Source organism: Phocoena sinus, chromosome 20, assembly GCF_008692025.1.
Source record: "Phocoena sinus isolate mPhoSin1 chromosome 20, mPhoSin1.pri, whole genome shotgun sequence".
Taxonomy (NCBI): domain Eukaryota; kingdom Metazoa; phylum Chordata; class Mammalia; order Artiodactyla; family Phocoenidae; genus Phocoena; species Phocoena sinus.
In genome coordinates, this window is record NC_045782.1 from 9,598,744 (window position 1) to 9,618,176 (window position 19,433).

The 19,433-nt window shown below is 59.3% G+C and overlaps 2 protein-coding genes across 13 annotated transcripts in view; one reads left to right on the forward strand and one right to left on the reverse strand.

Moving 5' to 3' along the window:
• MINK1 (misshapen like kinase 1) overlaps window positions 1–10,386 on the forward strand; it is a 47,935-nt gene extending 37,549 nt beyond the window's left edge. The window contains exons 12-34 of one of the 12 annotated variants that reach the window (XM_032617704.1): window positions 195–405; window positions 2,245–2,361; window positions 2,837–2,923; window positions 3,130–3,318; window positions 3,514–3,687; window positions 3,998–4,258; window positions 4,702–4,787; window positions 4,945–5,055; window positions 5,203–5,315; window positions 5,472–5,557; window positions 5,784–5,807; window positions 5,913–6,076; window positions 6,465–6,570; window positions 6,658–6,795; window positions 6,987–7,095; window positions 7,423–7,590; window positions 7,697–7,840; window positions 8,044–8,178; window positions 8,367–8,467; window positions 8,550–8,699; window positions 8,784–8,943; window positions 9,034–9,173; window positions 9,541–10,384. In XM_032617704.1, coding sequence (XP_032473595.1) covers window positions 195–405; window positions 2,245–2,361; window positions 2,837–2,923; window positions 3,130–3,318; window positions 3,514–3,687; window positions 3,998–4,258; window positions 4,702–4,787; window positions 4,945–5,055; window positions 5,203–5,315; window positions 5,472–5,557; window positions 5,784–5,807; window positions 5,913–6,076; window positions 6,465–6,570; window positions 6,658–6,795; window positions 6,987–7,095; window positions 7,423–7,590; window positions 7,697–7,840; window positions 8,044–8,178; window positions 8,367–8,467; window positions 8,550–8,699; window positions 8,784–8,943; window positions 9,034–9,173; window positions 9,541–9,624 — 3,058 coding nt within the window. In that variant the 3' untranslated portion in view covers window positions 9,625–10,384. Of the gene's footprint in view, window positions 1–194; window positions 406–2,244; window positions 2,362–2,836; window positions 2,924–3,129; window positions 3,319–3,513; window positions 3,688–3,997; window positions 4,259–4,701; window positions 4,788–4,944; window positions 5,056–5,202; window positions 5,316–5,471; window positions 5,558–5,783; window positions 5,808–5,912; window positions 6,077–6,464; window positions 6,571–6,657; window positions 6,796–6,986; window positions 7,096–7,422; window positions 7,591–7,696; window positions 7,841–8,043; window positions 8,179–8,366; window positions 8,468–8,549; window positions 8,700–8,783; window positions 8,944–9,033; window positions 9,174–9,540 lie in introns of all 12 variants that reach the window. The other 11 variants (XM_032617705.1, XM_032617707.1, XM_032617706.1 and 8 more) reach the window with 11 other exon arrangements.
• A 147-nt stretch (window positions 10,387–10,533) lies between these two features.
• On the reverse strand, window positions 10,534–19,215 carry CHRNE (cholinergic receptor nicotinic epsilon subunit). The gene is made up of 14 exons (XM_032617721.1): window positions 19,101–19,215; window positions 15,935–16,014; window positions 15,442–15,551; window positions 15,037–15,179; window positions 14,873–14,917; window positions 14,646–14,755; window positions 14,361–14,516; window positions 13,957–14,057; window positions 13,378–13,578; window positions 13,186–13,300; window positions 11,805–11,919; window positions 11,532–11,718; window positions 11,336–11,442; window positions 10,534–11,218 (listed from the first exon to the last, which is right to left on the reverse strand). Exons 3-14 carry the CDS (start codon window positions 15,485–15,487, stop codon window positions 11,069–11,071), a joined length of 1,476 nt encoding a protein of 491 aa, XP_032473612.1. The 5' UTR covers window positions 15,488–15,551; window positions 15,935–16,014; window positions 19,101–19,215; the 3' UTR covers window positions 10,534–11,068.
• Between the last annotated feature and the right edge of the window lie 218 nt (window positions 19,216–19,433).

A 19,433-nucleotide genomic window follows, 5' to 3' on the forward strand; every position in this document is an offset into this window, starting at 1 on the left:
GTGCGAGGGGGATTCAGGGCTGCAGGCTGGGATGTTAAAGGAATCAGGGCCTGAAAGGGGGCAGAGGGAGGGCAGGTCACCCGGGAGTGACCAGAGGCAGACCGTCTGGCCTGGTCGGGTGAAGCGCCCATTTAGGGCTCCCAGGGATGAGGGTGGCTTCTGACCCCGATCTTCCGTGTGCGGTCCTGACCCAGCTCCATCATGAATGTGCCGGGGGAGTCGACCCTCCGCCGGGAATTCCTCCGGCTCCAGCAGGAGAACAAGAGCAACTCTGAGGCTTTAAAGCAGCAGCAGCAGCTGCAGCAGCAGCAACAGCGAGACCCAGAGGCGCACATCAAGCACCTGCTGCACCAGCGGCAGCGGCGCATAGAGGAGCAGAAGGAAGAGCGGCGGCGGGTGGAGGAGGTGGGCGTTGAGGGGGCGGGGCACTTGAGGGGCGGAGGGTGTTGAGGGGGCGGGGCACCTGAGGGGCGGAGGGTGTTGAGGGGGCGGGGCACCCGAGGGGCGGAGGGTGTTGAGGGGGCGGGGCACCCGAGGGGCGGAGGGTGTTGAGGGGGCGGGGCACCTGAGGGGCGGAGGGTGTTGAGGGGGCGGGGCACCTGAGGGGCGGAGGGTGTTGAGGGGGCGGGGCACCTGAGGGGCGGAGGGTGTTGAGGGGGCGGGGTCCTCCCGGAAGGGCCTCCTGACCAGGTTACTGGTCCTACCCCTGGTCCCCCTAGGACAGCGGGGGGAAAAGAGGGAGTGAGTGGGGCCTTCCCAGCCTCTTGCTCTCAGATTTGTATAGGAGGGCTCTGTCCTCTGTTAGGCGTACCCGCCAGCCCTACGTGGGTGGTTGTGCCATCCACGTCCCTTCAGAGCAGAGATTTTTCTGAATAGCCACACTGTCCCCCCTCCTTGTTTCTGCACGTAAACCTCCGGTCCGGGTTTGTCTGCTCCTTTACCTTCAGTCCCGGGGAGCTGGGGGTCTGTGTACTAACACTTCAGTGCCCTGGGCATCGGTCTCTCCAGCAGCTGCTCCCTTTGAACATGAAGAAGATCCTTCTAAAGACCCTCCTTTTACTTTTGGTTGTTTGGGCTTAAATTTGCTTTGTACAGGCTTGTCAATCGCACTAATTGGAGGTGGGTGGGAGAAATTCATTTTAATTTATAGGGAATCTTATTTATTTATTTTTGAGAATCTCATTTTTAAATAGGGGCAGTATTTTAAATCACCAACTTAAAAAATACTTTGTATCTGTATGCATATATACTTAAATGTATTTATTTTGGAGGGGTCATGGTGGGGGAAGAAGAGGTGTACAGATTGGTTAAAATTTTGCCTTAAATGATGGGTTTTTTGTTGAAACAACTACATGATTCCAAAGTTCATGGAGTGCTGAACTTAATTTAAAAGTTATCTAAGCAATAGGAGATAGATGGAAGCATCCACATTGCCCATGTACTACTCCCCAAAGTGGGCTCCTATCTTTGTTGAACAAAAGAATGATTTGCAGGAAAACCTAGTAAAAATTCTTCTTAATAAATACTGTATTCAGGTAGCAGAGTAACCAAAAATTGTGTCTACCAAGGTGTTTCCTGAAGCAGGCCTGCTGGATCCTTAGGGCTTGTGCTTTCTTTCTTTTCTTTCCCTTCCCTTTCTTTTTTTTTTTTTTTTTTTAAGCAGAAAGATTGTGAAAGTTATTAAGTGAATGTGACCTGGGCTAGTAGTGATGCAGCCCAGGTCACATTCACTTAAGGTTGCCGGCCAGGTCCCGCAGTTGCTTCTCTGTGCATGGGCCCCTGGTGCCCTCTGGTGGCTGAGGGCTAGCACTACGGCCCACTCCCTTTGGGCTTTTGGGCCGAGATTTGAGAGGCCAGGAGTGGGGCTGGGGGGCGGGGAGGTTGTTGTTGACTTTAGGTTCTGTTTGTTTGGTGGAGGAGTGGATAGCAGACAGTTTTATGCAGTTCGGCCCGCCCAAGGGCAGTAGTCAACCTCTCAGCGGCTGTAGCCTGAAGCCCACAGCCACCTTAGAAGTTTCTCGCAAGCCAAGCCCCCCGTGGGCGCTTACGTGAGGGTAGGTAGGTTTGTAGAAACAAGTTGAAGCCACCCTCTCTCACCTCCATCCCCAGTGAGATGGAGACCAGCCCGCACTGTCCAGTAGGGATCCGCTTTCCAGAAGTGGGCCAAGGTGGGTCCGCCTTCTGGGGCTGTGCTGTCCCCGTGTCTGGTGCAGCCCTTAAGGTCACACGGCTCTACCCCCACAGCAACAGCGGCGGGAGCGGGAGCAGCGGAAGCTGCAGGAGAAGGAGCAGCAGCGGCGGCGCGAGGACATGCAGGCCCTGCGGCGGGAGGAGGAGAGGCGGCAGGCCGAGCGGGAGCAGGTACAGCGCCCCCAGCGCACGCCCCCAGCGCACACCGGACACCCCCACCCCCACCCCCACCCCCGCTCCCGCTGCCTGCCTCCCCTGCTCCCCAGCCCCCTTCCCCTTCTCCCCCTACCCCGAGATTCCTCCTATCTTTTCCAGCTTCACTCTTTCTCTCTGTTCTCTCCCACCCTTCAACCCCCCACCCTGGCTCCCTGCCCTCCTCCTGTCTCTGTGCCTTCATTCCCATCTCTTTGCCCCACCCCTGCCCCCTGCCCCCTGCACCTTCCCTCGTGGGGCCTGCACCCCGGCTTCTTCCTCATTCCCTGCTCTCTGCGGGGCTCATCCCACCCCCAACCCGGCCTCTCTATTACTCTACCGCCTCCTCATCCTCACCCCACTGACCCTGTCCGCCCACTCCTCCGCTGCCGCCGCCGCCCCCCTCTGCCTCTCCCTCTTTCCCTGCCCTTTGCCCCCCACCCCGCCCCCCCAGGAGTATATCCGTCACAGGCTAGAGGAGGAGCAGCGACAGCTCGAGATCCTTCAGCAACAGCTGCTCCAGGAACAGGCCCTACTGCTGGTAACGGGGTCCCCAGCTTCCTCCGGGAAGATGCGTATTCAGTGTCTCTGCTGGAATGGGATGGGAACCCTTCAGGGGAAGGGATTCACCCTAGCATCGAGGGAAGACATCGCCTCTCTAGGCAGTTGGAGAAAAGGAAGGGCCTGCGTGCTCTAGCTTCCGGGGCCACACCCTGCTGAGCCCTCTCTCCCTACCCTTGGGCCCAGGAATACAAGAGGAAGCAGCTGGAGGAGCAGCGGCAGTCGGAGCGCCTGCAGAGGCAGCTGCAGCAGGAGCACGCCTACCTCAAGTCCCTGCAGCAGCAGCAGCAGCAGGTCCTGCCCGGGGACCGGAAGCCCCTGTACCACTACGGCCGGGGCATCAACCCCGCCGACAAACCGGCCTGGGCCCGAGAGGTACTGCTCGCCTCCTTTGCCGCCTGAGACTCCATCCGCCTGGGGCCTGATAGCTGCAAGCATGGTCCTTCCGCACAGCCGGGCGCTGGGAAGGGGAAAGGGGCACGCAGCGCAGGTGGAGGGCTGGAGAGGTCTGGACCTCGGTTTTGAGCACAGGACAAAAGTTGTCTTGCTTGGCATCCTCTTGCATCACAGGTAGAAGAGAGAACGAGGATGAACAAGCAGCAGAACTCTCCCTTGGCCAAGACCAGGCCAGGCAGCACAGGGCCTGAGCCCCCTGTCCCCCACGCCTCCCCTGGGCCCCCAGGACCCCTTTCCCAAACTCCTCCTATGCAGAGGCCGGTGGAGCCCCAGGAGGGACCACACAAGGTGAGTCTCTCCCTGTTCCTGTCTTAACACGCAGATGCAGGGGGCCTCACGCAGCACAGCTACATCTCGTGTACACACACGCACACGCCCTTAGCCAGGGACCACAGACCTCAGGATCCGTGGGCAGAGACAGGCGGCTGCACACATCTGTTTCTGTGTCTTACCTGTTCTTGGGCTCTAGGAGCCTCTTTCAATGGATAATTGGAAGCCAGAGGCTTGATTTGCCCCTTCCTCCCAGCCCAAGCCCCAGCTGCCAGGTGGGGACGTGCCACAGAGCAGGCAGCCCACCCTCCCTGGTCTCTCCCCGCAGAGCCTGGTGGCACACCGGGTCCCACTGAAGCCATATGCAGCGCCTGTACCCCGATCCCAGTCCCTGCAGGACCAGCCCACCCGAAACCTGGCTGCCTTCCCAGCCTCACACGACCCCGACCCTGCCGTGCCCGCACCCACTGCCACGCCTAGTACCCGAGGAGGCGTCGTCCGCCAGAACTCAGACCCCACTTCCGAAGGGCCTGGCCCCAGCCCGAACCCCCCAGCCTGGGTCCGGCCTGATAATGAGGCCCCTCCCAAGGTAAGGACAGCCCTGCTGAGCCACAAAAGGGCAGAGAAATAGTACGGGAGGGGAACGGAGGGCGAGCGGGCGGCAGGCGAGGTAGACGTGGGTTCGGGGTTGGAAGGGAACAGAAGGGCGAGGCGTCTAGCACGGCGCGTCCCGCAGGCGTTACCCTGACGTCTGGTGGGCGGGCCGCCACCCGAGTGTGTCCCGGTGATTCCGTGGTGCATATGGGAGTGGAAGAGTGCCCAGGGTGTCTGGGGAGCGCCAGGGGCCAGACTTTCTGGGTCAGATCCCAGCTCTGCTGTTTCTCAGCTTCGTGACCTTAGACAAATTCATTAGCTTCCCCGACCTGTCTGCTTCTCCGTAAAGGTGAGGAGGGCCCCTTCCAGCGTCTCCGTGAGGACAATTGTCCGCCAGGCGCCCAGCACAGAGCACTGACTCCTTTCTTCTCTCCTCAGGTGCCTCAGAGGACCTCATCTATCGCCACTGCCCTTAACACCAGTGGGGCTGGAGGGTCCCGGCCAGCCCAGGCTGTCCGTGCCAGGTAACCCCTGGGTGCGGGCAGGCGGCAGCCCAGGGAGCGGCGTGGGGGGCAGAGGGGAGTTTGCCAGGTTACCCGCCTAGGGGTGGGCAAGCCCCGACCCAGTCACCTCAGCCCCCTCCCTGCCCCCGCCCCCGGCACCCCTGTGCTCCCTCCACAGACCTCGCAGCAACTCCGCCTGGCAAATCTATCTGCAAAGGCGGGCAGAGCGGGGCAACCCCAAGCCTCCAGGGCCCCCTGCTCAGCCCCCTGGCCCGCCCAACGCTTGTAGGTAATGGAGTTGTCCCCCCACTACTCACTCCCACCCCCAACTTCTGCCACCTGCTTTCTCCTGGTGATGGCTCCCTCTGCGGTGCAGCTCAGCCTCCCCAGGCGGAGACACCTCGTCTCCCTGACCCTGCCTCTGCCCCTCCCACAGTAACCCTGACCTCAGGAGGAGCGACCCTGGCTGGGAGCGCTCCGACAGCGTCCTCCCCGCCTCTCACGGGCACCTCCCCCAGGCTGGCTCACTGGAGCGGAACCGGGTGGGAGGTACGTGCACGGGCCTCACGGGCAGCCTCCATCAGGGTGGACCCTGCCTTCGGCTGCTCCCGACTGGATGGGGGTGGGGTGGGGAGCGGGCTGGGCTTGAGGCCACCCCCTGTGCAGGTGTCAGTGACCTCCCTTCCCCCACCCCGCCACCTCTAGCCTCCAAACTGGACAGCTCCCCCGTGCTCTCCCCTGGGAGCAAAGCCAAGCCCGATGACCACCGCTCGCGGCCAGGCCGGCCCGCAGTAAGTCATCGGGTGGCACCTCCGGCCCTGCTTTCTCCCGGTTTGGGGCTTTGGGGCCGACGTGGAGCCTCTTGAGCCCCAGGAGCTGGGTTCCAGGGTCAGGGCCTTCATTAATCTGTGACTGGAGGGTCTGTGGGCTAACAGGGGCGCGTCTCAGTCACTAACCTTTCTTAACCTCTCTCCTGCCTCTTCCTGGCTGCCCTTCTTCCCCCACGGCCCCTCCCAGAGCTATAAGCGAGCCATTGGTGAGGTTAGTGAGCAGGGGCCTGCCGGCGGGAGCCCCTCCTGTTACCCTGCCCTTCTCTGGCCTCCTTCGTACCACCGCCTTTCCCCTCACGCAGCTCCGCCCCTGCAGGATTTTGTGTTGCTGAAAGAGCGGACCCTGGACGAGGCCCCCCGGCCTCCCAAGAAGGCCATGGACTACTCGTCGTCCAGCGAGGAGGTGGAGAGCAGCGAGGACGACGAGGAGGAGAGCAACGGCGAACCGTCGGAGGGGAGCAGAGATACCCCTGGGGGCCGGTATGGGGCATCCTGGGGGCGGGGGAGTTGCAGCCAGCTTGAGGGAAGGTGGCTCCCTTTTCCCAGAGGAGGGTCCCCGGCTATCACTGCTGGTCAGTTCTTCCTCCCCTTCCCTAGAGAATGGGGTACAGGACTGGGGGCTGGTGTCCCCAGCTCTCTCTCACTGTCCTGTCAGTCGGGGGGCCTCTTTAGGTGCCTCTGTGCGGCCAGCCCTCCCCGAGTGCTGGGCAGGGGGCAAGGGCTGCTGGGTGAGGGCTGAGTGCGTCGTGTTCCAACAGACACTGAAGGCGCCAGCCCTCCGGCTCTCGTCTGCTCCCTGTGGCATTCGGGTGGCACTTGGGTGGCAGGCAGGGCCTGGAGGGCCTCCTGACCTTCCTCTCTCCCACAGCAGCGATGGAGACACAGACAGCGTCAGCACCATGGTGGTCCATGACGTGGAGGAGATAGCCGGGACCCAGACCCCCTATGGGGGTGGCACCATGGTGGTCCAGCGCGTGAGTGGGCCCCCCCCCCCGTTCTTCCCCAGCCTGCCGTGCACCTCCTTGGCCCCAGCACTGGCCCCCTTCTCTCTGTTCCTTTAGACCCCTGAAGAGGAGCGAAGCCTGCTGCATGCTGATAGCAACGGTTACACAAACCTGCCAGATGTGGTCCAACCCAGCCACTCGCCCACCGAGAGCAGCAAAGGTCAAAGCCCCCCCTTGAAGGATGGAGGCAGTGATGTAAGTCAGTGAATGTGGCTCCACAGGGCGAGAAGAGATCACTGGCCGTGGGCAGGAGACCCAGGGGTGCTGGGGGCGCTGTGGTCAGCAGGGTGGAGCCCTGGGGAGCTGGTTGGCCAGGTTACAACAGGAGGGGGAGGGCAAGGGCTGGGGTCTGGTGTGTCTGCCTCACTGCCGCCCCCACCCCACAGTACCAGTCTCGTGGGCTGGTAAAGGCCCCTGGCAAGAGCTCGTTCACGATGTTTGTGGACCTGGGGATCTACCAGCCTGGAGGCAGTGGGGACACCATCCCCATCACAGGTGAGATGAGAGATCTGGAGATGGCCATGGGTGGGCCTCTGATGACTGGGCTTCACAAAGCGGTCACGGCCTCCCCTGTGGCCTGAACCTGCCCTGGCACCAAGGGGCCCCCTTGACCCAAGAGAAAAAATGCCCAATGGTGGCTCAGGGACTCGCATGACAGAACGAGGCCTTTGCGAGTCCTTCTGGCCCTGTTTAAACTCCTCCAGGTGCCTCCTCCGTTCTCCAGTCTTTCCCTTTCATTCTGAGTATCCTGGGGTGTGGAGTAAAGAGAGACGGGGTGAGAGGGCTGCAGCCTACTGCCCGTTCCTCTTATCCTTCTGGCAGCCCTGGTGGGTGGAGAGGGCAGTCGGCTCGATCAGCTGCAGTATGACGTGAGGAAAGGCTCTGTGGTCAACGTGAACCCCACCAACACCCGGGCCCACAGCGAAACCCCCGAGATTCGGAAGTACAAGAAGCGGTTCAATTCCGAGATCCTCTGTGCGGCCCTTTGGGGTAAGCCAGGACTGGGAAGGAAAGGAGGGGCCTGGTGTGCCCCCATGCTCCTGGTCAGGCGAGGGCCTGGCTCTGCCTCTGATCTGCCCAAGGGCTCCTATTGCAGGGGTCAACCTGCTGGTGGGCACAGAGAACGGGCTGATGTTGCTGGACCGAAGTGGGCAGGGCAAGGTGTATGGACTCATCGGGCGGCGACGCTTCCAGCAAATGGATGTGCTGGAGGGACTCAACTTGCTCATCACCATCTCAGGTGTGTGTGGAGGGCAGGGCCGGGAGGAGGGCTCAGCCCCTGGGCCCTCCGTCACCACCTTCAGTCTGGGAGGAGGGCAGCCTTGGTCCAGGAGCTGGAAGGTGGGGCCGCACTTTCTCACCCCTCGTGGTTCGCACCCAAAGGATGGCGGGGAGGCAGAAGCTGGACCTCCGATGAGAGGGGTGTGTGTGTCTGTCCCTCAGGGAAAAGGAACAAACTGCGGGTATATTACTTGTCCTGGCTCCGGAACAAGATCCTGCACAATGACCCAGAAGTGGAGAAGAAGCAGGGCTGGACCACTGTGGGGGACATGGAGGGCTGCGGGCACTACCGTGTTGGTGAGGAGGTCACGGCACAGTGGCCGGGGCACCTTTGTTTATGAGAAGAGAAAGAAACAGGGGCCTGGGCTAAGAAAGCCTTGTAGCCAGAGGTGGGGGGCACACAGTTGGGGGTACAGACAGACCTGTGGGAGGGGCTGCAGCCCAAGAAGGGAAGTTCCTGCATCCCTCTTCTTTCCTGCCCCCAGTGAAATATGAACGCATCAAATTCCTGGTCATTGCCCTGAAGAACTCTGTGGAGGTGTATGCTTGGGCCCCCAAACCTTACCACAAATTCATGGCTTTCAAGGTAACCCCAGCCTCAGCCCCCAACACTGTTTCAAGGTCTGGCTCCTCCACCCACGTCCCCTAAGCTCTTCTGTCTTCCACAGTCCTTTGCTGACCTCCCACACCGCCCTTTGCTGGTGGACCTGACGGTAGAGGAGGGACAGAGGCTCAAGGTCATCTATGGCTCCAGCGCCGGCTTCCATGCTGTGGATGTCGACTCGGGGAACAGCTATGACATCTACATCCCTGTGCACGTAAGCTTGGCAGGGCTGTGGACAGACTGGGGCCACCAGTCTGTGCCCCAGACTTGGGGCCTCCAGCCCACCTTCTCCTCCCAGATCCAGAGCCAGATCACGCCCCACGCCATCATCTTCCTCCCCAACACGGATGGCATGGAGATGCTGCTGTGCTATGAGGATGAGGGCGTCTATGTCAACACGTATGGGCGGATCATTAAGGACGTGGTGCTGCAGTGGGGAGAGATGCCCACCTCTGTGGGTGAGTGAGGTGCCCGCCCTCCAAGCCTGTGTTCCCGACCGAGCTGGGCTGCAGCCCACTCACTGCCCCTCCACTCCCTTCCCCCCCCAGCCTATATCTGCTCCAACCAGATCATGGGCTGGGGCGAGAAAGCCATTGAGATCCGCTCCGTGGAGACGGGCCACCTAGACGGGGTCTTCATGCACAAACGAGCCCAGAGGCTCAAGTTCCTGTGTGAGCGGAATGACAAGGTGGGAATGACAAGGGGCCCGGGCTCCTGCACTGGGTGGGCCCCCAGGACCTGGGCCCCTGGGCAGAGCTGGGGGAGGGGTGGTTCTGGGTCTTCCTGGAAGGAGGCCTCCAGGGAGCGCACTGTGTGGTCACAGCTTGCCCTTCCCTCGTCTTCCCTCTCTGAGAACTCTCCAGATTCCTTCATCCGGGAGGTCGGCCTGCTGCCCACTTCCCCGAGTGTCCCCGGCTTTCGGAGGGGCTGGGGGGGGGGGCACTCTGAGGGACTCCGCTCTGCAGTCTCTCTCTCCCCTGCTCCTGGTTAACTGAGACGGTCCCCGCCCCCCCACCTCCGGCATCCCTGGTGACTTCTGTTTCTACTCCACCCAGGTGTTTTTTGCCTCAGTCCGCTCCGGGGGCAGCAGCCAAGTTTACTTCATGACCCTGAACCGTAACTGCATCATGAACTGGTGATGGGGCCCTGGACGGGGCTGTCCCGCGTGGACCAGCCCTCCCCCCGCCACACCCAGACTTCCCGGGCCGCCCTTCTTTTCCCTCCCTGGGCTTTGCTTTTACTGGTTTGATTCACTGGAGCCTGCTGGGAACGTGACCTCTGACCCCTGATGCTTTTGTGATCACGTGACCATCCTCTTCCCCAACATGTTCTCTCCCCAAAACTGTGCCTGTCCCAACTTCTGGGGAGAGGCACAGCTTCCCCTTACCAGGAATTGAGTGGGCCTAGCCCCACCCCCCCTTCTCCACTTAAGAGGAGAGTGCTTGGGGCTTGGACCCCATACCCCACTGCTGCTGACTCGGCAGGGCCCTGGGCCCCTTTATTTGCACGTCAGGGGAGCCGGCTCCCCCCTTGAATGTACCAGACCCTGGGGGGGGTCACTGGGCCCTAGGTTTTAGGGGGGTCACCAGCCACTCCAGGGGCAGGGACCATTTCCTCATTTTCTGAAAGCACTTTAATGATTCCCCTCCCCCCAAACCCCAGGGAATGGAGGGGGGACCCCGCCAGCCAAAACATTTACCCCTTTCCAACCCCTGTCTCTTGTAGCCTCTGCCCTTCCCTGGTGGAGGGAGGGAGCAGGGAGCTCTCACCCTCCATACCCCCTTGCTTGCATCTGTATATAGTGTGAGCAGCAAGTAGCCCCGGCCCCTCCCTGCCCCCACCACTCCCCAATGTAGTGGCCTTGGAGATCTCCGTTTGTTAATAAAGACCATTCAACCAGCTCCCACCATTTCAGGCCTTACGTTATTCTGTTTGCTCTCGGCATCCCAGGTACTAGCCAGGGCCCACCAGCATTGCTGGGATGAAGGGGGCATGGTGGTGTGGAATCTGCAGTCAGTGAGCCTTGGTGGAGGAGGGGGTGGATGGGCACTGCTGGGCCAAGAAAACCTAGAGGAAACAACTGAGGGAGGGCGAGGGCATCCTCAGGCTTAACCCTGTGGGGCCCTGCACAGGGGCCATTTGGTTTTCACCCACTCCAGCCTGGCCGGGCCATGATAGGCGCCTGGCTTGAGCCTCTCTATATGCAAGTCCTGCATGGGGCGGGGTCGCTCCTGTTTGGCAACAAATGGATAAAGATCTCTTAGAGGCTCACAGGGCTAGAGGGTCACATGGAGCCGGGACCCAAGAAAAACCGGGAGGTCGGGAAGAATGAATTGAGGATGGTTCTTGCCTTCTGGAGGGTTGACATGCAAGAGCCTTCCTGAACCATCTGCCAACTCCGGCTGCTGTCTGCCCGGGGGCCAGACCTCCACACGTGCGCACGTGCGACTCTTGCGAGGCTGAATACAGATTTATCATTAGCAGTGCGAAAGGATCGTAATAAAGCAGTGGGAGCAACTTGTTTTTCAGATTGCCTCCTGGAGATGGGTGGGAACGTTCGTCACCGTGGCTGCAGGCTCACAGCTACATACAGGGCGGGTAGGGCAGTTCCGGCACTTGGTTGAAGTAGGCCCCGAGGAAGATGAGGCTGGAGCCAACAAGGAAGAGCACCAGAGCGGCCCAGAAGCAGATGTTGTCGAGGGCCTTCCCCATGCGCACCCAGTCGGACACCTCCTGGGGAAGGGGCGGGCAAAGCTGAGTCCCTAAAAGCAGCAGGAGCCTGGTGCACAAGTCAGGAAGAGCGGAGGCCCCCAGCAGCTCCCCACCCAGCCTCTCCGGCTCCTGCCCCACCTCGCCGGTGGCCTCCTGGTCTCGCGTGCTCTCGGCCACGAAGTTCACGGCATCCACACAGCAGCGGATCTCGGGGGCGGCGGCGCCCAGAGTCTGGCAGAGGGCAGCTGGTGGGAGCGACCCCGGGGGGTGGGGGGTGATTAGGAGCCTCTCCCGCTGCAGGTGCCCTCATTGGCCCACTCGGACCACTGCTTACCAGTCCAGGTCCTGTGCCGGTACCTCTGCCCCTCAAACATGAGCTCACTCCGCGGCTTTTTCAGTATAAGCTCCTCCGCGCGGAGCAGTAGGCCCAAGGACGACGCCCGCCTTGGGGGCGAGGCGGCCCGGGAGACCTCGGAAGGTGCGCCCGAGCCCAGGAGTTGGGGCAGCAGCTCCAGTAAGACCTGGGGTGGGGGGGTGGGGGGGTGCGGCCGGGAGGTTAGCTCGAAGCCCCCCCTCCCGCCCGGAGCCCCCTCCACCCGGCGCTTACGTGGCGCAGCCGCGGGGACATGGCGTGAGTGGTGGGCGTCCGACAAGACACGTTGAGCACGATGACGCAATTCATGACAATGAGCGTGGCAACCACCATGACGAAAATGAGGTACCTGAGGAGCCCGGAGTTCGTGACGGCGCAGCCTCCCCACTTCCCCTGAGCCACAGGGGGCCACTAGTCCTCTAACCTCACAAACGCACCTCTCCGCAAGGGGTGGAGTCACGCCCCTGAGGTGCTGCTCCTCTGCGGGGCCAGACGCGTCCCCCCCCGCCCTTCTACCCCCTCGCACCGCCGGCGGCAACCAGGAAAGGGACCCCCAGCTCCCTGGAAACCCTGCTGTGGGTCTGCCACTTCCACAGCTCCACGGAGGTGCGCCTACGCCGATACCCACCCTCCACCCCCAAGGGTGGCACCTTGAAACGCTCTAGGAAGGTTTCCAGCGTCCCCCCATTACCTCTGACCTATGACCTGATGACCCCACAGTCCCTGTGCTTTTCCAGGCGGCCCTCCAGCCCCCACTTCTCTCTCCCCTGGAACTTGTGGCCGCGGCCCATGAATATCTGGAGCAGCAGTTCAGAGAGCCGAAGTCCCTGGAGCCGCGAGAGCCGGAGAAGCCGCCCGCCCCGAAGCCCACCCTGGGGCTGGTGCTAAGAGAATCCGCGGCCAGCGTAGTGAACTTCGGGGCCACCTCGTTAGAGATGGGGTGCCGGGGTTGCTGAGGAGGGGCGGGGAAGGGGGATCGAGCGGCAGGAGCAGGGACCTCTGCACCCCCGCCAACTCCTGCACCCCCGCTGCAGATCTCAGCCCTGTGGGTGCAGCAGGAGGTGCGGCGACTAGACGCCGGGGATCCGGGTAGAGCCCTGGCCCGGGTAGCCCAGGCCGCGGGGCAGGGGGCTCGGCAAGCGGGGTCTGCGGCAGGCGCGAGCGCCCGGCTTCTGCTCCAGGGGGCGCGGCTATGCCTGTGTGGACGAGGTCTGCAGGGATCCGCCTCATTCCTGCAACAGTGGCGACGCCAGCTGGGCCTCGGCACCCCCGGGGAACCGGTGAGTTCAAGATGAGGGGAGAGGTGGGGGCCAGGGGCGGCGGGGCTGGGTGGGCACTAAGCCGGCCCGCCCCCAACAGAGATACTCCGGAGACCTCCAGGTGGCGTCCAGCAGCGTTACGGAGGACGGAGGACCGGAAAAGCCACCACCATCCCAGCCCCACCCCGCATCTAAATAAAGCCCAGGCGGGGATGAGGCAGCTGAGGCTTCTCCCAGAGTCATTAGGTTTGGGCCCTCCCAACGAGCCCCTTGGCTCCACCCCATGCTCGTCTGGCTCTGCCCTTCACACTAGCCACGCCCCACGTAGGCACCGCCGGGATCCACTCTGCCCCCACCTGCCCAGCAGCGGCACGCTCAGAGATGTCTCTGGGATTTTCTGGGCAATTAGGAACAAGAAGACGGTCTGGGCGAGCAGGACGTTGATGGAGACGGTGCATTTCTGGCCGCCGGCTGGAGGGAGTACCTGGTGAGAGCAGGCCCCGCCCCCCAGGAGGGAGCCCGGGTTTGGGGTCTGGGCGACTCCATACCCTGTGCCGGCAGGAAATAGGCGAGCAGTACTAGGCCCGAGATGAGCACGCAAGGCACGATGATGTTAATAACGTAGAAGAGCGGCTTCCGGCGAATGATGAGCGTGTAGATGACTTCAGTGTCCCCTGGACCATCATTAGAGCCACCGTCGTGGCGGCGGATCACCCCGGGGCAGAAGTCGATGGCCCACTCCCCGTTCTCTGCGGGACGGGAGGCGCGGTCAGCTGGCTCTCAGGGGTGGGGCGCGCTGCTCTGCTCTCCGTCCCCTCACCTGACCGCGGGGGGCCTGCAACTCCAGGCGAGGAGAGGATGCAAACCGTCTGGACAAGGGTGGGTGGGGCAGGTGGTCTGGATTGCTCGGGCTGGTCAGAAAGGGGCATTCCCAGAGAGGTTAGGGAACTACCACAGCGAGAAAGCTGGACTAGTCCGACGATCAAGAATGATTTCAGGAAAGGGTCAAGTTAAAGCAGGGTTGCCAAGTCAATCCCAGCATCGATGGTTTGGGGCAGCCCCACTCTGCAAGTCCCCTCTCTGGACCCGTCGAGAAGCGAGTTTTTTGGAGCAGGAGGGGGCCTCACCAGTATAGGCCTCAGTGTCGATATCTATGTTGCTGATGGTGTCGCCATCGTCGTCCACGGCAAAGACGAGCTCCACCTCTTCTGCATTGTACGTCTGCGAGCTGCGGAGCCGGGGCCCGGACCCCCCACCATAGAGGCTGGGACTCGGGCCTCAGCCTCAGGCCCCGCCCTAGAAGCAAGGATCTGGCAGGGGAATTAAGCTCCACCCGGCAACCCAGGCCTCGACCCCACACCTGGGTTTCTACACCTACTTCTAACCCGCTAGGGCGGCCTTACCCCATTCGAATGTCTAGCTCCACCTCCAGCACAAAGCCCCGCCCCGGATTAGAAGTCCCCCCCCCAAACACACACCTGGCCCCACCCCCTGCCCCCGTAATTCCACAAAGGTCCGGGCCGCTTCCCACCGGAAAACAAGAGAGCAGTTCTGCCAGTCGAAAGGGAAGTAGGTGACCTCCACGGCGCAGATACTTCGGTAGATGGCCGGGGGCAGCCAGCTCACGTAGCCGCCCTCCGAGACCAGCACGTTGGCTTCATAGGCCACACCGAACTGGCCGTCGATACTGTGGGCTCCGGGAAACCAAGGGTTTGCGCAGATCTGTGGCCCCCTCTCCCTCCAAGCACCCTGCCCCAACCAGGTCCAGCCCAGCCCCCCAGGCCTCGGCTTCCCTCCAGTCTGGCCCCGTCCTCACTTGTTCTCCAGCACAATCTCTGGCAGCCAAACGAGTTCTGAAGGGACCCGCAGGGTTTCTATGCCCCCAAAATCGCCCTTGCTGTAGTTGAGTCGGTAATCATGCCAGTCCTAAGGGTGGGGGAAGGGAAGGGGGACGGAAGGACGTGTGCCTTGGTGCCCAAGAGGAGTTTGGGAGAAAAGGGTCCCCTGGACAAGACCTCACTCTGTTCCCCAGACTCCACTCACGATTCCAATCCAGACGCTGGTGGTGAGGGTTTCCTCTTTCTCATTCTGCGGATGGGAGATTAGGATGATGGAAGCCAGCTTTAGGATAGAGCTCAGCGGTTGGGACCAGAAGTGGGACTTTAGGCTCAGAGATGGCGCTTGGGGTGACGCTGGGGGTATCTTACCAGTGAGATGAGGTTGGTCAGGGTGACTTTGAGGGTGACGGTGACAGTGTCCTCAGGCTTCTGCACTGGTCGGCGTCCTGGGTCATAGTCGTCGAGGAGGTGGTGGTAAAGACGCAGCTCCTCGTTCTTCCCTTCACCTCTGCCTGGGGGTGGGGCCAAGCAGTGGGCTCACTGGAAACGGAGAGGCTAAGGAGCCTCTCCTCTCTGCCTCTGGAATATGCATGGCTCTGCTTCTCTGTCTGTCTCTGAGGCTGTGTATTTTTCCGTGACTGTCTCCCAAACCAGTGATGTGCCTGGGGACCAAATATCGTGTCTCCGTCTACATCTCAGTCTGTCTTTGTCCTGTCCCTTTATGTCAGTATCCTGTGTGTGTGTCCGACCACTTCCCCCGACCCTGGTCCATACCGAGCAGCTGCAAGAGGAGCAGGGCGCTGAGCAGTGTCCCTGCCATCCCACGGTCTGGTCCCCGGGGTTATTCTGAGTTGGGCAGGCTCCGACGGGGGCAGGCCAGGGTGCTGCGAGTGTGGGGGAGGGGGCTGTTAGTGGAGGAGGGTGTTAGTTCCGGGCTGGGTTAGGGACTGACACCTAATCCTCTTACTACCCCTACAGCGGCAGCCAGGGACATCCTGGCTTCTTCCAGAGGCAGCTGCCCCATCCTGAGTTCCCTGCCCTCACCCCATTCCAGCAGCCTTTGCCTGGGCTTCGGCCAGCTCCCCAGCCACAGACCCAATCCCCTCATGACTGAAACAGGCCTGATGCAGGTGGACAGATCTTTTAAGAAACACCTGGAACCACAAGCCTGGCAGTGGGGGTGGAGGGCCCTGCTTTCCAGTAATGCACTGGTGTCCTTTGAGTCAGCTGCCCTGTGCAGGTGACATCGCTTGCCGCCCATACTCACCACCACCCACAGCCCAGCCAAGGTCACGCTAATGCAGTTTCTGCCGGCAGAGTTTGGCAAAAGCAGAGCGTCCATAAAATCTGGTAATGAGACAGGTGGTCACAGGGGGTTAGTCTGCAGTAACAAACTCCACCTGGCAAAGGAGAGGGTGCCACAGTACAGGGCCCACCTTCTCCTGCAACCCACCCCATGTCTGCCCACTCTCAGCCGGTCGGGGGCGGGGGGGCGGAGCACTCACCGGAGACACCAGTTTCTCATCTCTCTGCTGCCACTTTGTGGCCACATATGAAAGTACTGTCTTCCCCACCCCAAACACACACACACACACACACACACACACACACACACACCCCTTTCAGTCTTTCCTAAGTCTACTTGGACCACCCTAGTCAGTCACTGGAAATGCTTATTTAAAATTCAGTTTCCTAGGCTCCATCCCCAAAGAATCCCAATTTAGGAAGATGGCAGAGATGGGGTGCCAGGAATCTGCTTTATTTAGAAACTCCCCATGTTTCCTTACGGGGTAGGAAGCACTTTTTCTGCCTTACACACTGCTTCCTCACACCGATCCAGCAAAGCAGTTACCATCGTCCAGACTGTATGAAAGAGGACTCCAGGTCAGGTCCAAGGTCACGTTACTGAGTCCAAGCGCCTCCTGCTCATCTCATGACAGGCCAATAAATCAAGCGACAAATTGTTGGGGCAAGGAATAGCAACTTTATTTGGAAAGCCAGTAGACCAAGAAGATGGTGGACTAATGTCTCAATGAACTATCTTCCCTGAGTCAGAATTCAGGCTTCTTTTATGCTAAAAGGTGAGGAGGTAGTCCTGGTTCCTGCCAGACTCTGGAGGGGATATGTTAATTTCCCCCTTCCTGGACTTCCCTGGTGGCGCAGTGGTTGGGAGTCCACCTGCCAATGCAGGGCACACGGGTTCAAGCTCTGGTCGGGGAAGATCCAACATGCCGTGGAGCAGCTAAGCCCGTGCGTCACAACCGCTGAAGCCCGCGCACCTGGAGCCCGTGCTCCGCAACAAGACAAGCCACCGCAGTGAGAGGCCCGTGAACCGCAACGAAGAGTAGCCCCCACTCGCTGCAACTGGGGAAAGCCTGTGTGCAGCAACGAAGACCCAACACACAGCCAAGAAGACAAAAAATTTCTTCCTTCCTGCAGCCACTTATAGGTGGACCCTGTCAGGATGTTTCCCGTGAGCTAAACAAAGGTATTTTAGCTTAATGCTCATTACCTGGGAGGCAGGGTTCCCAGAGATGAGCCATTATATATGATTTAAGCTTATAGGCAACATTCCGTTAGTAATTAATGTAATAGAACACAAAGGTTCTTCCCTATTACAATTCCCCACTGTCAATGATCCATTCCCCAATCCTGTGGGAAAAAGGACAAAGGCCGCTCTACTACCTGCTGAACACGGGTGACAAAGAGGTGATTATGGGATGGAACTGATCAGCCTTGGACAGGGACTCCTTAAAATCTTTCGTCAGTTGTACAATCCCCTTTCCTTTTTTATCTACAACTGTTGGAACCTGATGAAACCCCTTAGCCCTTTGTTGTCTAATTTGCAGTTTAATTTGGGGTATTGGTTCCAGTTCCCAATACTTATTAACTTGGTGCCAGAATTACACTAAATTCCTGTGCTATTTATTTGGACAAAATTAAACAAATAGGTTGACCCTTCTTCAGCTACGATGAAATTTTTTTAAGTATTAAGATTATAAAGAGCAACCTTAAGTCATCTAAGGGTTCACAAACCCATTACTCTCTAGGCGTCTCAGAAATTGGGTCATGGGCTTCCTTGGTGGCGCAGTGGTTGAGAATCCGCCTGCCAATGCAGGGTACACGGGTTCGAGCCCTGGTCCGGGAAGATCCCACATGCTGCAGAGCAACTAAGCCCGTGCACCACAACTACTGAAGCCCGTGCTTCACAACAAGAGAAGCCACCACAATGACAAGCCCGCACACCACAAAGAAGAGTTGCCCCCGCTCTCTGCGACTAGAGAAAGCCTGCACGCAGCAACGAAGACCCAACGCAGCCAAAAATAAATAAATAAATAAATTTATATATTAAAAAAAATCCTGTGTTAGTTCCTGGGGCACAGGGACCTGGTGTGGTATCACGATCTAAGATGCGACCCTATTGGGGCCAGGAGGCACTCCTGGGGCAGGGCAATTTCCCTTATGTGGTTATCCCATAGGGGCCTGAATGCAAACGGCCAGCAGACTGGGCTTCTACAGATGCAGAGTCCTTTCTCCCGCTCAGACTTGTTCATAGGGAGGATCCTCTGTATGAAAGGAGAATGGTCATTAATCAGGCCAGGGAAGCAACTCCGCCTAACAGACCCACATGGTACACCTGAAGCCCACTGGACCCTGACGAGAGAGGAATGCCCTTATCAGAGCACTACCATGAGTGCATCTTGGCAAGGCTTTGAAAAGGGGAATCCAAGCAAGATTTTGAATGAAATTCAGCAAAAACCAAATGAAGATTTATCAGGCCTACAGATGTTACCCTGATGCAGATCCTGAGGTCCCTGAAAATACTGGAATGGTAAATTTGATCTTCACTGGGCAAAGCGCCCCAGACGTAACAAAATTACGAAAGTTAGATGGTAAATTTGGAACGAACCCTTCTCCGTTGGTAGATCTTGCTTTTAAAGGGTTCAACAACAGAGAACAACAACAGAAGAAGAAGATGCAAAAGACAACGCCATTTTTCTGTCAGTGGCACTCGCCAGAAGGTGAGTGACCCAAAGAGAGGTCAGCCACCATTGGGAAAGGGACAAATGCACTTATTGTAAGGAGGAAAGGTACTGGAAAAAAAGGTTGCCATAGGCTAAATAGGAAGGAAACCAATAAAAGTCAGGAGCCTCTCAGATGGTAGAAAGAGAGGAACACCCTGATAAACAAAGAGGCCCGGGGGGGGCTCCCTTGGACTTGAGGTGCCCAATTCCGATTTCCCCACAGGAGCCCCAGGTAAAATTGACAGTGGGGAATGAGCTGATTAACTTTCTGTTACAGGTGCAACATACTCTGGTAAACACCAAGGTGGCACAGAAAACATCTCAATCCATCCCAGTCACAGGAGTCCTTGGAGGGGCACAAAATTACTCATTCTTACAACCTTTAGAATGCCAACTAGGGAACCTTACCCTGAAATCGTTTCTTATAGATGCCGGAGTATCCAGTCCATCTTTTGGGGCAAGATCTCCTGTGTAGAAAAGGACAAAGAAGGGCCAAAGAGTGGGGTTTCAGACCTCCCCAGATGGGGACTCAGCACAGAGGAACCTGGCAAATAGACTTCACTCAAATCCTCGAGCTGCAGGAAATTTCAGATAACCTGCTAGTATGAGTGGACACTTTGTCACGATGGGTGGAAGCATAGCCCACCTGGACAGAAAAAGCCTCAGGAGTGTTTAAAGCCCTCCTTAAGGAAATAATCCCCCAACTTGGATTAAGGCGTTGCAAATTAATTGGAAAATATA